This window comes from Bos indicus, chromosome 22 (genome assembly GCF_029378745.1).
Source record: "Bos indicus isolate NIAB-ARS_2022 breed Sahiwal x Tharparkar chromosome 22, NIAB-ARS_B.indTharparkar_mat_pri_1.0, whole genome shotgun sequence".
Lineage (NCBI taxonomy): Eukaryota > Metazoa > Chordata > Mammalia > Artiodactyla > Bovidae > Bos > Bos indicus.
Genome location: NC_091781.1, coordinates 11,462,006 through 11,474,227, shown reverse-complemented (window position 1 = coordinate 11,474,227; position 12,222 = coordinate 11,462,006). Strand labels below are relative to the sequence as shown.

The 12,222-nt window shown below is 55.2% G+C and overlaps 1 protein-coding gene and 1 non-coding gene across 7 annotated transcripts in view; one reads left to right on the top strand and one right to left on the bottom strand.

Annotated features, from left to right (window-relative positions):
• The window catches only part of DLEC1 (DLEC1 cilia and flagella associated protein), a 90,510-nt gene that overhangs the window by 1,970 nt on the left and 76,318 nt on the right, over positions 1–12,222 (bottom strand). For 2 of the 6 annotated variants that reach the window (XR_011562919.1, XM_070776052.1), the window contains exons 20-33: positions 9,096–9,249; positions 8,536–8,646; positions 7,492–7,622; positions 6,857–7,048; positions 5,868–5,938; positions 5,264–5,415; positions 3,445–3,563; positions 2,840–2,910; positions 1,943–2,145; positions 1,753–1,863; positions 1,532–1,657; positions 1,339–1,433; positions 1,086–1,170; positions 830–980 (exon numbers count right to left, since the gene is read on the bottom strand). Coding sequence is in view for 4 of the 6 variants with exons in the window: in XM_070776052.1 (XP_070632153.1) it covers positions 830–980; positions 1,086–1,170; positions 1,339–1,433; positions 1,532–1,657; positions 1,753–1,863; positions 1,943–2,145; positions 2,840–2,910; positions 3,445–3,563; positions 5,264–5,415; positions 5,868–5,938; positions 6,857–7,048; positions 7,492–7,622; positions 8,536–8,646; positions 9,096–9,249 (1,772 nt within the window). In the remaining 2 variants the exon portion in view is untranslated. Of the gene's footprint in view, positions 1–770; positions 981–1,085; positions 1,464–1,531; positions 1,864–1,942; positions 2,146–2,839; positions 2,911–3,444; positions 3,564–5,263; positions 5,416–5,867; positions 5,939–6,856; positions 7,049–7,491; positions 7,623–8,535; positions 8,647–9,095; positions 9,250–12,222 lie in introns of those variants that run through there. The other 4 variants (XM_019984818.2, XR_011562920.1, XM_070776055.1 and 1 more) reach the window with 4 other exon arrangements.
• On the top strand, positions 11,673–11,745 carry TRNAE-UUC (transfer RNA glutamic acid (anticodon UUC)). The gene has a single exon. It is a non-coding gene; the product is annotated as a tRNA-Glu (tRNA).

Genomic DNA, 12,222 nt, shown 5'->3' with positions numbered 1-12,222 from the left:
TTGGACACGTGGCTCCCAAACCCAGGTCTGTGGACCTAGCTCCACAAGTTTACTCCCTGGCCTTCTTCTCATCTCTGGAGGGGGGTTCCTGGGAACAGTGTGCCTTATGTTTATGGAAAGACAGTGATGAAACCCTGCAAGAGGGCAGGTGACGGGGAGGGTCTGTGCTACGTGGTGCTCTCAGGACCAGGACGCGGGCAGAGGAGATGGCAGACTGGTGCATCCAGGGCTCCTGAGTGTGTGCTCTGATAGGTCTGGGCTTATCTACGTGTGGAGACCCCTGTGCAGAAGGTGTGCTGGACGGTGGGTGTGTGTGGGATGGTGTGTGGAATGGTGGCTGTGTGTGGGATGGTGTATATGTGCTGAATGGTGTGTGTGTGATGGTGGGTGTGGGATGGTGGGGTGTGTGTGTGACGGTGGGTGTGGGATGGTGGGGTGTGTGTGTGAGACGGGGGTGGGGGGTGGGACGGTGTGTGTGTGAGACGGGGGTGGGGGGTGGGACTGTGGGTGTGTGGGACAGTGGGTGTGGGTGTGTGCGCGCGCGTGCGCTGGATGGAGTCTTGTCTGTCTGTCTGGGGAGTTGGCCCCTGAGTGCGTAGGGCGTGGCGGGGCCTGGATACTACCGATGTCTGTGTCTGAGTACAGCCCTGGGAGGGTACTCTGTGGCCGTGCTGTCTGTACATACATGCGCGGGAACGTGAGAGGAAGGTGACTCCCAGCCCAGGAGTGTGTGCCCCCCCCAGGCGGGGACCGCAGATGCTGCCACTGACCAGCATGTTCTCCTGTGGGTGGAGCACCAGCTGCTTGCCCCTCGCTGCTATCTCCTCACCCTCCTGCTTCCAGCCAAGGGCCCGGTGGCTGCGGCTCGCCCCGTCTTGAGAAATGGAGAAGGGCTTGGAGACCAGGAGCCAGAAGTAGTGAGGGATTTCCGTGGTGTTGGTCAGCTTCAGGTGGCGGGTGGTCACCAGCTCACTCAGCACCTGGCAACCGCAGGAAGGGGGCACTCAGACTGTGAGGCTCTGCCCCCAGAGGGCTGGTGGGGGGCACCCGGGTGACGCGGGAGGGCAGGGCGGCTGCACACTCACCCCGGCGCAGGGCTGCTCAGGGATGAGGTCGCTGGCCTGCTGCCGGAACACCATGCTGCCACCGTAGTCCCAGTCCACGCTCAGCCTGCCGGCGACAGGCGGGACGGGCCTCTGGGCCACACCTGCCCCTGGCCGGCCCCGCCCTCCCGTGCCCACCTCTTGTTCCCAAGGCCTGGGCTGGTCCCCAGCAGCGCCCAAGGAGGCTGCTCCCCACCAGGGGCAGGAGGCGGGCTAGGCGGCCCTGCGGACTCACTGCGCCGGCCTGACGTAGCCATGCAGGTCCAGTCTCATGGGTCCCATGGCAAAGTCCTGCAGGCGGCGCCTCCGGCCTGGAAGCTCCCTCTCCACCTACCAAGCTCAGGCCCCATCACTGGAGTCCTGAGAGGTGAGGTGGGGTGGGGTGGGGTTGGGTGGGGGGAAGCCCTCCCCAGGCCCAGAGTGCTCACCTCATCGTCCAAGCTCAAGAAGCCCAGGGCATAGCCAACACACTCCACCTTGTGCAGGACGCCAGGGCCCAGCACCACGGGTGTGAAGGAGATGTGGATGGTGCTGCTGCCCCGCGCAGGGACCACCTGGCAGACACAGCAGCCTCAGCGCTGGACAACCGCCCCCCTCCCCAGCCTTGCTTGGGGGACGCTCCCCGAAGCTCCCAGCCCCACCCACTCACCACCTGCTTGGGGCTGATGGAGAACAGGTGGTCAGAGGGCACCCCCTCATGCCCTCGCAGGATGACTGAGATGATCTTCTGGGGGGCGCCAGCACTGGAGCTGCCCTCGGCCTATGGTCAAGGGAGTCGCTGAGGCTCAGCTTGAGACCCACTGACCTGGCCCAGCAGCCCACCTGCCACCCCTGCTCACAGATGGGGTGGCTTCACGGCTGGACTCAGACTCAGAGGGACTTGGGGACCAGAAGGAGCCGCTGCTCTCCGGGGTCTCGGGGTACAGGAGGTCATTCCCAGCGTGGTCACGTAGCGGGAAGGGCGGCCCATAGAACACCAGCAGCTCCAGCAGCCGGTCCTCCCTGTCCTCTGGAGTGTAGGTCTCCCAGTCCAGGCGGATGTCTGGGGCAGATGCAGGGGAAAGAGGTGAGGAGTGAGGAAAGAGAAGACGACTCCTGCCTGGGCCTCACTCCCTGCAGGCCCCAGAGGCCACCAGTTCTCCCGGACAGACTGGTGGGGGCCTCGTTTCCCCATGTCGCTTCCAGGCAATTCTTGTTTCGTCTAGAGGCTTATGCCGTCGGCTCCATCACCCCTTGTCCTCCGGGTCCTAAGACCAGCTTTCATGTCCAAATGCACAAAGCCAGGCCTCCCTGTGCTCTCCCTACAGCCGCTTTTCCTTCTGGCCTATTTGCTGACTTCCTGGCTCCTCCCACCCGTGCAGCCCCTGCCTTCTCCCCCTCCATCCTTTAGCTCCCAGCAAGCGGCACAGGGGCTGCTGGCTGAAAGGAAAAGGTGTCCTCTGCAAGTTCTGTCCAACACCAAGTGAACGTGGCCAGGGCGGGCGTCTGGCCCAGGCACAGTGGAAGACACCAGGTCCCACAGGCAAAGGCAAGTCCTGGCCTCAAGGTGGAAGTGGCTCTGACGACCCCTGACCGGCTTGGCCACTCCCCACCTTAGCCCTTGAGGTCCTCTCTCCGTACCTCAGGCCCACTGGACTCCAGGGTCCAGGCTGTGGGCCATTAGCTGCCCTCCCATCCTGGCCCCCACCTGGCACAGCCTGTAGCAAGAGCCCCAATTTCTCTCATGAGCGTCTCACCACAGGGGCTGGAATTATTCAGGCGAAGGATCCGGGTGACTGGGTCTCCTCCAGAGACCCGGGTGCCGAACCTGGAGGCAGGGGACCAGGATCAGCACACACCTCGCAGGCCGATTCACCTCAGAGAGGAGGGCCGGGGCTTGGGCAGGGAGGAGCCTCACCCTGTCTTCACCCTGGAGTCACAGAGCCCCAGGGCTGGAGGCCCACCCCAACACCACCCCCCAGTGAACCGTGACCCAGGGCTGCTCACTGGCCCAGTCACCGCTCCTCAGTGAACCGTGACCCAGGGCTGCTCACTGGCCCAGTCACCCCTCTTCCCACTCTCCAACCGCCCTGCCAACCACAGAAACCCCAGTGAGGGGCCCTGAGTGCGGCCCTGACCTCGGATGACACCGACTGCTCACTCCTGTCCCCCCAGAGCCCTCTGAGACATGCAGATCACGGCCATGCCCCTGAGGCCTGTCTCCTTTGGGGCAGCCCTGGCCAGGGGCTTTCGGGCTGGGTGGCACTGGGCCAGCTGGGCAGCAATGAGTCGGTGTGGACAGCCGGGATGGAGGCCAAAGGGTTCCGGGGTTAGCGGAGGGGAGGTGGGGAAGGAGTGGTACCTGATGATGGGCTCCCTCTGGGTCTGGTCAGTGGTGTAGTAGGTGGTCCTCTGGGAGCTGATGGGGCAGCCCACCACCGCCATGCGCACTGGGATGACTGCTGGAGGCAGGCCTCCCACCTGCAGACGCACACCAGTCCTCTCCCTCATCCCCCGCTGCCGCTGCGTCCCCGAGGCACCGCATCCCCTCCTCCAGCCAGCCCAGGGTCTGCATGCGGGACCACTGCCTCCCACCCTGATGGCCTTTGGCCTCTGATGGCCCTTTGGATGACATTTCTTCATCTTTTAAATGGAAATAATGATTATTTTCTCTGCTAATCAAAATCACTTATTTTTAAAAATTTAACATAGACTATATTTCACCCATAATCCTATCCCACCCCACAGCATGACTCGCTGTGAGTATTTCAGTTAGAACTGTCTAGACTTGTGTGCATAAAACACACATATAAATGAGGGGCATTGGGGGCATGCTTTCGTTTTGGTAATCTTTTTCTTTTAACCACATACGATAATTTTACTAATGAAGGTTTACGGCATTGTTTAACTGGCTGTGGGAATCCCAGTGTATAGATGTAGCCTGACGTTTTATCTGATCTTCTCCTGGTGGACACATGTCTACACTGTCTCCTTTCTTCCCCTTCTATTATAAACAATGCTGAGAAGAAAAAGAAGCCTGGTATGAAACTTGTTTGTTCGTGTATCCACTTCTTTCCTTGGGGCGACTTTAAATGTGCATCCCCAGCGCCCTGCACAGGTGCCTCTGAAGGGCACACACTTCCCAGCAGCCCCCCTTGCCCATGGGCACCCTTCCTTGCACCTCCATCGACAATTTTAAACCTTGCTCATCTCACAAAACCAGTATTTCAGGGTGCCTTTCATTCTCGCTTCTTTTTTCTTGGCCACGTCATGCAGCTTATGGATCTTAGTTCCCAGACCAGGGACTGAACGCGGGCCCCCTGCCATGGAAATGCCGAGTCCTAACCACAGGACCACCAGGGTCTTCCCCTTTAGCAGTGCTGATGAAGTACTTTTCATGTTCACCGGCCATCTCTAGCTGTCATTCTTGAACTGCCTATTATGACCCTTTGCCCCTTGAGATGCTTGTGCCACCCCCTCTTATTGTTAAGAACTCTGTATATTAAGGTGATCACCACTTGGTCATTGGATAGAGCACAGTTTAAAGCAAATAACTACCATAACTCACCTGTCCAATTTACTAAACAGTTCAAGAAAATCTGTGCAATAATTAAATGACATGGGACTTGGAACACATTTCACCCCTTCATCCTAAACTGGGAGCTCCCTACTGGGGTGGTCTGCTGTGTTATTCACCCCGGTACCCCCACAGTCCAGGGGACCACACAGGAACCTGTACATATAAGGTCTCAGTTCATGCTGAATGGCGGAGTCAATGAATGGGCTGACGGAATGAACGACGGCCTCACCAAGGCCTGGGTGAGGCTGTGGCTCTGGGAGGCCATGCCGTTTCCACGCTTACTGCCCACTCTGGATCTCAGATTCTGGCCAGGGCAGGCAGCCCATCTGACTCCTCAGCCCTCCTAAGTATGGTCCCAGCCTCAAGGGGACCTCATGGGCAAAGATGTTGGTGCTTCTTCTGCTCACGGGACCCCTCCTGCAGGAATCCCAGGGCTGCTGCCCAGTGCAAAGGCCCATCCCGAGCTCAGCGGGCATCACCTTTCTACTTGGTGAGGCCTGTGAGGCTGAGGGCTGGGTGTTGGAGGAGAGTGAGCCTGCAGGTGGGGGCCAGGGTGGGGGTCCCTGTGCCCCAGGCCACCCGCCCGCCCGCCCGTGCTTACCGTGCAGATGAGACTATCCCAGTACTCCCCCCACATGTTGGCACAGGCAGTGAGGTCGATGCTGAGCTTCTGGTGGGCGCCCAGCACGCCCTGGGAGAGGTGGGGGAAGAAGGCTGCTCCTTTCCCATGGGACAGCATGCTTTCCATAAACTCTGCAGTGAGACCCAGGAATGGGGATGCAGCACCCCCGGGGAGGAAAGAGGTCCCAACCCTCAAGTGTCAGCAAAGCACTGAACCAGACAAGCCACCCTGCAGTCTCTCCCTACTCCGCCTTAAGAGACTCTCCTCCTGCAAGCCTGGGGTCCAGGGTCCAGCTCTCTCACCCGCCACGAGGCCAAGTGGGAGCCCTCACTCCTAAGCCACCAGCCACCACCCATCCCAAATCAAAGCCAGACCCTGTGCACAGGCCCTCTTCCTTAGCAAGAAGGTGGCGGTGTTCTAAAGAGGGGGTGCTGTTCAGTGGAAGCCATGGCCATCTCAGGAACCTGACTAGAAAGGACACTGAGGAGTGACTCTCTCTGGCCAGGGTCCCCTTCCTGCAGCAGGTGGCCCACATCCTCAAAGGCCCCACAAAACCCTGCTCTGGCTGGGCCTGGGCTCTTACCCCACTGCTCGCGCTTGGCCAAGAGCTCCCGCATCCGTGCCGTCTTCAGCAGGGCGGGAGGCATGTCGGGGCTTGACAAGAAGGGTACGGAAATCGCATCGAGCCATCCAGGCCCTTGCCCAGACCTCAGCCATCTCCCCAGGCAACCAGCATCCCCCTCCCCCCAGCTTTCCAGCAGAGGAAGGTGGCCCTGCTTCTCCTCCCGCGAGAGCCGGTCAGGGCTCCTCTTCACCTCCACCTGTGGTCTTCGCTCCCTCGGCACCCTACCACCTGAAGCATCTCAGCGGCAGGCTGCCTGCCAGTCTTAACAAAATCAGGAGTGCTCCAGGGCAGGGACCCCTGACCCACAGGCTCTGTGCCCTGGTGACCCCAGGATGCAGACCCAGTCCAGACTCCCAGCCTTTACCCAGCCTTCTGCAATAGGCCGTCTCTAGTCTCCTGTGGACATCTATCCCACCATTTCACATGCTAACTTTCTGCAGTTGACAAATTCATGGCTAAGGAACTGTTCGTGGCAGCCCCCACCCCCAGCAGTCAGAAGTTGCCCCCCACTGCCCCTACCTTAGGAGACCTGAGGGGAGGTGTCTGCAGTGGGGTGCTGGCAAGCTGAGCTAACTTCTGGGATATACATACTTCCAATGTGATTGATTTCAAGCTACAGCTTTGCAACATGCCTCACTCCACCTCTGCCCACTGTTGCCTCCACCTACAGTAACTTCTTCCTCATCTGAGGGCCCCAGGACCGCCTGGTCTATGCAAAGCCCTCGCCTTGGCAGCCCAGGCTGACCAGAAGGGGCCACATGCCCTGCTTTCCTCTCAAGGCCTGGGAGGCGGGCAGGCAGGGCCCCCTACTTCTTGCATTTGTCCACGTCTACCTGCAGATACCCTCCTCCGGCGACTCATACCCGCCGAAGCCACACGGAGGCCCAGCGGGGCAACCCGTGGCTGCGTCCTCCCCGGGAACAGTCGCTGAAAACAGCCGGACTTACGGGCTGGGTTTCTGGCTCAGGCTGTTCACGGGGCTCCCAAAGTACTCGAACTCGAGGGTGAAAGGGGTCTGTATCGGGGAGCAGTTGGTCAGGAAGAGCCGGCGGTTCACACGGGTCCACAGTGGCACTGCCGAGCCGAAGTCCAGGTGGAGCGTCTCGGGGTGGCCCGGCCACAGCTCTGTGCTGGGGGCACTGCCCAAGCCCATGGGCACCAGTTATGTGCCACCCTCAGCCCTGCCCGGCCAGCCACCTTGGGCTGGAGGTGCCCAGCTGCCCAGAAACCAGGCTTTAAGCCATCCTCGAGAAGCAAGCCGTCCCACAGATGCACCCTCTGTGCCAAGATGGGTGTCCCCCGCCACCGGCTCTCCCAGGCCAGGGGCAGGCCGGCATGTCTCCCAGCTGCCCACGGCCCTGTCCCCTGCTGTCCACGCACCTGGACACCAGGCCTCTGGCGTATGGAGAACAACCACCCAGAGGGTAGGCATGGGGCGGGGCGGGGGGGGGGGTGTCTCTCCCCACAGAGTTTGTGAGGGGTCTTCTCCTGGCCGTGGGAATCAACTGGAAGAGGCTGGCTCCACAGCGAGGCCGCTCCTCTGAACGGCCGCCCCAGCCCCCAGGCCCAGCCCTGGGCTCACCTGTCGTCACTGTCCTCCTTAGAGACGCCGATGGCTACCTGCAGTCCCCGGGGTTTCCCTGAGATGCCCAGAACCAGGGGCTCCCTCATGCCTGACACGTCACAAGGGAGGGCCAGGTCGGTCACCGCTTCCTATAGGAAAGGGGTTCTCACCTTGGGTAAGACCCAGGGTGGGCCTTGGCAGAGGGGCCTCAGATAGCCTCCTGCGGCACAGGGGGCAGCAAGGAGGGCTCAACTAAAGGCCTTGTCCAGGCTCATTTCTGTGGAAGGGCTCCCAGCCCCTCCAATGGGCCACCATCCTCAGACCCTCAGGAGGCCTGGCCCCTTCCTCAGAGCTCCTGGCTGTGACTTGGCTCCCAACATCTGGGCATGCCCGCCTGAAGGAGACCCCTGCCAAGCAGATCTCAGGAGAAGCTGCACATTTATTCCAATGAAGCTGCTATCACGAAGAAGTCAAACTCTTCCTGCGTGAGGTCTGCTCTAGGCCAGCCCAGGGCCCACTCATTTGCTCAGGCTCAGCTGTCCAAGAAAGCCCACGTCTCCATGCTCCCCAGAGAGGTACTGGGACCTGGGTCTGCAAGTCCTTGTGAGGAAGAAGCTTCTTTTTCCACAAGACTACAAATGGATGCTCAGTCCCCAAGGACTGAGCATGTTCTGCCCGATGGCCTTCCTGTGGGCTGAACCCAGGAGAAGCTGTGTCCTTCTTCTGAGGAACTGGGGCACTGCTCAGACGCCACTGGGGGGACCCAGTACAGGGGCATCTCTGGGCAGGTGGAAAGGTGGGCCCACCTGTGCCACAGAGGATGGCTGGCGAGGGCTAAGGGTGGTACTCAGGAGTTTCAGGGCCTATCCCAGCCTGCTCCAGCCCTCCTGACCCTATGTCCCTAGAGAGCAGGCCCAGCAGGAATGGAGCCCCAGACCCCAGTGCAAGAAACCTGTTCCCTGCTTGGCCCAGGACAGGGGTCTGAGGCAGACCTCCCAGCTGGCATGGATGCAGACAGCCGGGGGCCTCCCCAGGCAATGCACCCCCTGGTTCCACACTCACCAGGGTATGCGCAGTCAACTCCAGGCTGAGCTGGCGCTCCTCGCTGGGGCCCAGCGTGCCACGTCTCGGGGAGACTTTCACTGTGCAGACATCTGCTTGGAGCCCCAGGAGCTGGCAGACACATGGGCAGGTCAGGGGCTGGGCTTCCAGGATGACCTGGGTCCTGACAGAGGGATCAGGACCGCTGCATGCTTTGGGGAGGCTGCTGACTGGGGGCCCTCAGTGAGACCAGCAGGGCACGGTGCTCCCAGGTGGGGATAAACCACAGGTCCCTTCTCGTCTCCTTGCCCATGTTAGATGGACCTCACGCCTGTCAGGGGGTTCCCTGGACTTAACAAAAGGCTGCCCTGGGAGGCCCAGGGTGATGGGGAACAGTGGGTAGCTGGTTTTGATGCATGGAGACGTGGCCTCATCTCCCCTGGCACACGGGGCAGGCTACAGAGTCAGCCCCCAGAGGCAGTGATCTGTTCTGGGTGGTGTCAAGGGCAGGGTGCCCCTCAACATGGGCCTCTGGGGTTGAGATCTGCAAGGGTGGGGCCCGATGAAGTGGGCTCACGTACCTTGCCCCAGTGGAAGCGGGTGGGCAGGAGCGTGCCATTGATGAGTGTGATGGCCATCTTGGTGGGCACGCCCAGGTAGAGGTTGGGGACCTCCACCTGGCTGCTCTGCAGGTACACATAGGGCTCCTGCACCTCAGCATACACGGGAAGGTGGCTGGAATACGGCGGGTAAAAGGCATACTCATCAGAAAAGAAGTAAAACCTACCCATATGCATAAGACATGACCATCTTTGTAGAAAATCCCTAAGAATCTATAATGTTAAAAACTCTTAGAACTAATGAGTGAGTCAGCAAAGTGACGGGCTAAAAATCAACACATAAAAATCAATCACATTTTTTTTGGCTGCCCCAGGCGGCTTGTGAGATTTTGTAGTTCCCCGACCAGGGGTCGAACCTGCTGAGCCCCCAGCAGTGAAACAGTGTTGAGTTTTAACTATCAGACCACAGGGAATTCCAAACTCGATCACATGTTTACAGGCTAACAAGGAAGATGTAGAAACAGAAGTTAAAAGTATAATCCCACTGACAATTACTCAAAAAAGTGAAACAGGCAAATCTCTAATTAAACACATACAGAACTTGTGTGCTGAAAACCACAAAACACTGATGAAAGAAACCGAAGATAACAATAAATAGGCATAAATCACAATCAGAAATTAACACATTCAACATATTGTCAGTTCTCCCAAAAATGATCTATTAGGCTTAACACAATTCTTACCAAACTCCTGGCCATGATTTTTGTAGATACAGACAAGTTTATTTGAAAATTTATATAGAAAGATAAAGGACACAGACTGAAGATTAATAAAGTGGGAAATTACTCTACTGGGCATTAAGAGTTCCTAGACAGCTATATCAATCAAGGGAGCGTGTTACTAGTAGGGAGATACACAGCAAATCAATGGAACAATGTAAAAAAACCTAGAAGCAGACCCACCCAAATATGTCTGAGGGTATTTTTTTCCTTATGTAAGGAATGGGGAGAACATGTATTTTAATTTTTTATTTTGAAATAACTGTATATTCACATGCAGCTGTAACAACAACAAAATACAAAGGAATCCAAGTACACTCTTCACCAATTTCCCAACAGTCACAGCTTGCACAATGACAGCACCATGTCACAAGGAGACCAAGCTGGATGCAGTCCAGCAGTCTCATTCAGGCCCCATGAAGCGGACATGCGCTAATCTGTATTTACTTCTACACAATTTTATCACATGTAGATACCCATGACACCACCACAGTCGAGACACAGAACAGTTCCGTCACAAGGATGTCTTCATGCTATCTTTTCTTTTTTTAACTTTCTCCCTGGATCCATTTTTTTGCCATAAATTTCTGAGTTTCGTTCACTTTGTTCAATAATTAAGGACAAAAAAACCTCTGCCATCTAAGTCACCCTGGCAATCTTCAAGAGTATCAAATAAGAATGGACTTCCCTGGTATGCCACTGGTTAAGACTCCACATTTCCAGTCCAGAGGGCTCAGGTTCAATCCTCGTTGGGTAAGATCCTACATGCTGCAAGGTGCAGCCAAAAAGTAAAAAAAAAAAAAAAAAAAAAATCAGAAAAAAAGAATATAAAATAAGAAAAAACTTGTCCCTGTAAAAGCTGCAAAATATCTTTGAAAACGAGGTTTAACTGCAGTTATAAATACAAATATCTAACTACAGAGTCCCAAAATACACGAAGCAAAAGAAATCAATCATTCAGAAATAATGATTAGATGGCCAGGCAAAAAGCACATGCAAAATAATTTACTAATTATTAGGGAAATGCAAATCAAAACTACAATGAGGTATCACCAGTCAGAAAGGTCAAAAAGTTTACAAACAGTAAATTGCTAGAGAGGGTATGGAGAAAAGGGACCGCCACCCTATACTGTTGATAGGAATGGAGACTGGTAGAGCCACTATGGAGGCTACTTAAGAAACTAAAAACAGAACTACCACATGATCCTGCAGTCCCACTAGGGCTGGAGAAAACCGTAATTCAAAAAGTACATGCAATAGAAAGGACATGGACGTGAACAAAATGTCCATCAAGAGAAGGGATGACGAGGCGGCACACGTAGACAAGAGAATAGCTCTCAGGCATAGAAAAGAATGAAGTCATGCCATCTGCAGCAACAGGGATGCCAGAGATTGTCCCACTGAGTGAAGTAAGTCAGACAGTGAAGGAAAAATATATGGTATTGCTTACATGTGAAATCTAAAAAAAAAGACTACAAATGAATTTATTTACAAAACAAAAGTATAGTCACAAACGTAGAAAACAAGGTTAGCAGGGATAGGGGTGGGGGACAAGTGGGCGACTGCGACTACTATCTATAAAACAGGTGACTAGTAAGACCTGCTGTAGAGCACAGGGAGCTCTACTCAACACTCCGTAATGGCCTACGCGGGAAAGGAACCTAAAGCAGAAAGGGTGGATACACGCATAACTCATTCACTTTGCTGGATACCTGAAATTAACACAACACGGTAAATGTAAATATTCCAATAAAATTTCAAAAAAATAAAGACTAGAGATTTCAATGCGTCATTTTAAATAGTGGATAGAACAGGGAGTTCCTTGGTGGTCCAGTGGTTAGGACTCTGTGCTTTCACTGCTGAGGGCTCAGGTTCAATCCCTGGTTGGGGAACTAAGATCCCACAAACTGCATGGTGTGGCCAACAATAAATAAATAAATGAAAATATGTGTAAATTAAACACACTCCCAAACAAGCAAGAAGTCAAATAAATAAACTTTGGGTTTAAAATACAAAAATCAGTGCAAAATACCACATGAATTTAAAAAAAGGACAAAGGACATGGTCCTTTCAAACAACGCAGAAAAAACATTCAATGAAATCTAACATTCTTTCATGAGAAAACCAGCAAACTAGGAACAGAAGGAAACTTCCTCAACCTGATAAAAGACAGCTACAAAAAGCCTACAGTTAATATTGGACTTAAAGGTAGAGACTGTTTTCCTTTTAAGATCAGGAACAAGGTAAGGATGTCCACTTTTTAAAAAATATAACATTTTGCTCAATGCAGACACTGACTTCATCTGTATATATTTTAGAACTAGGGTGAGGATTCCCACTCTTGCCTCTTCCATTCAACACTGAACTGG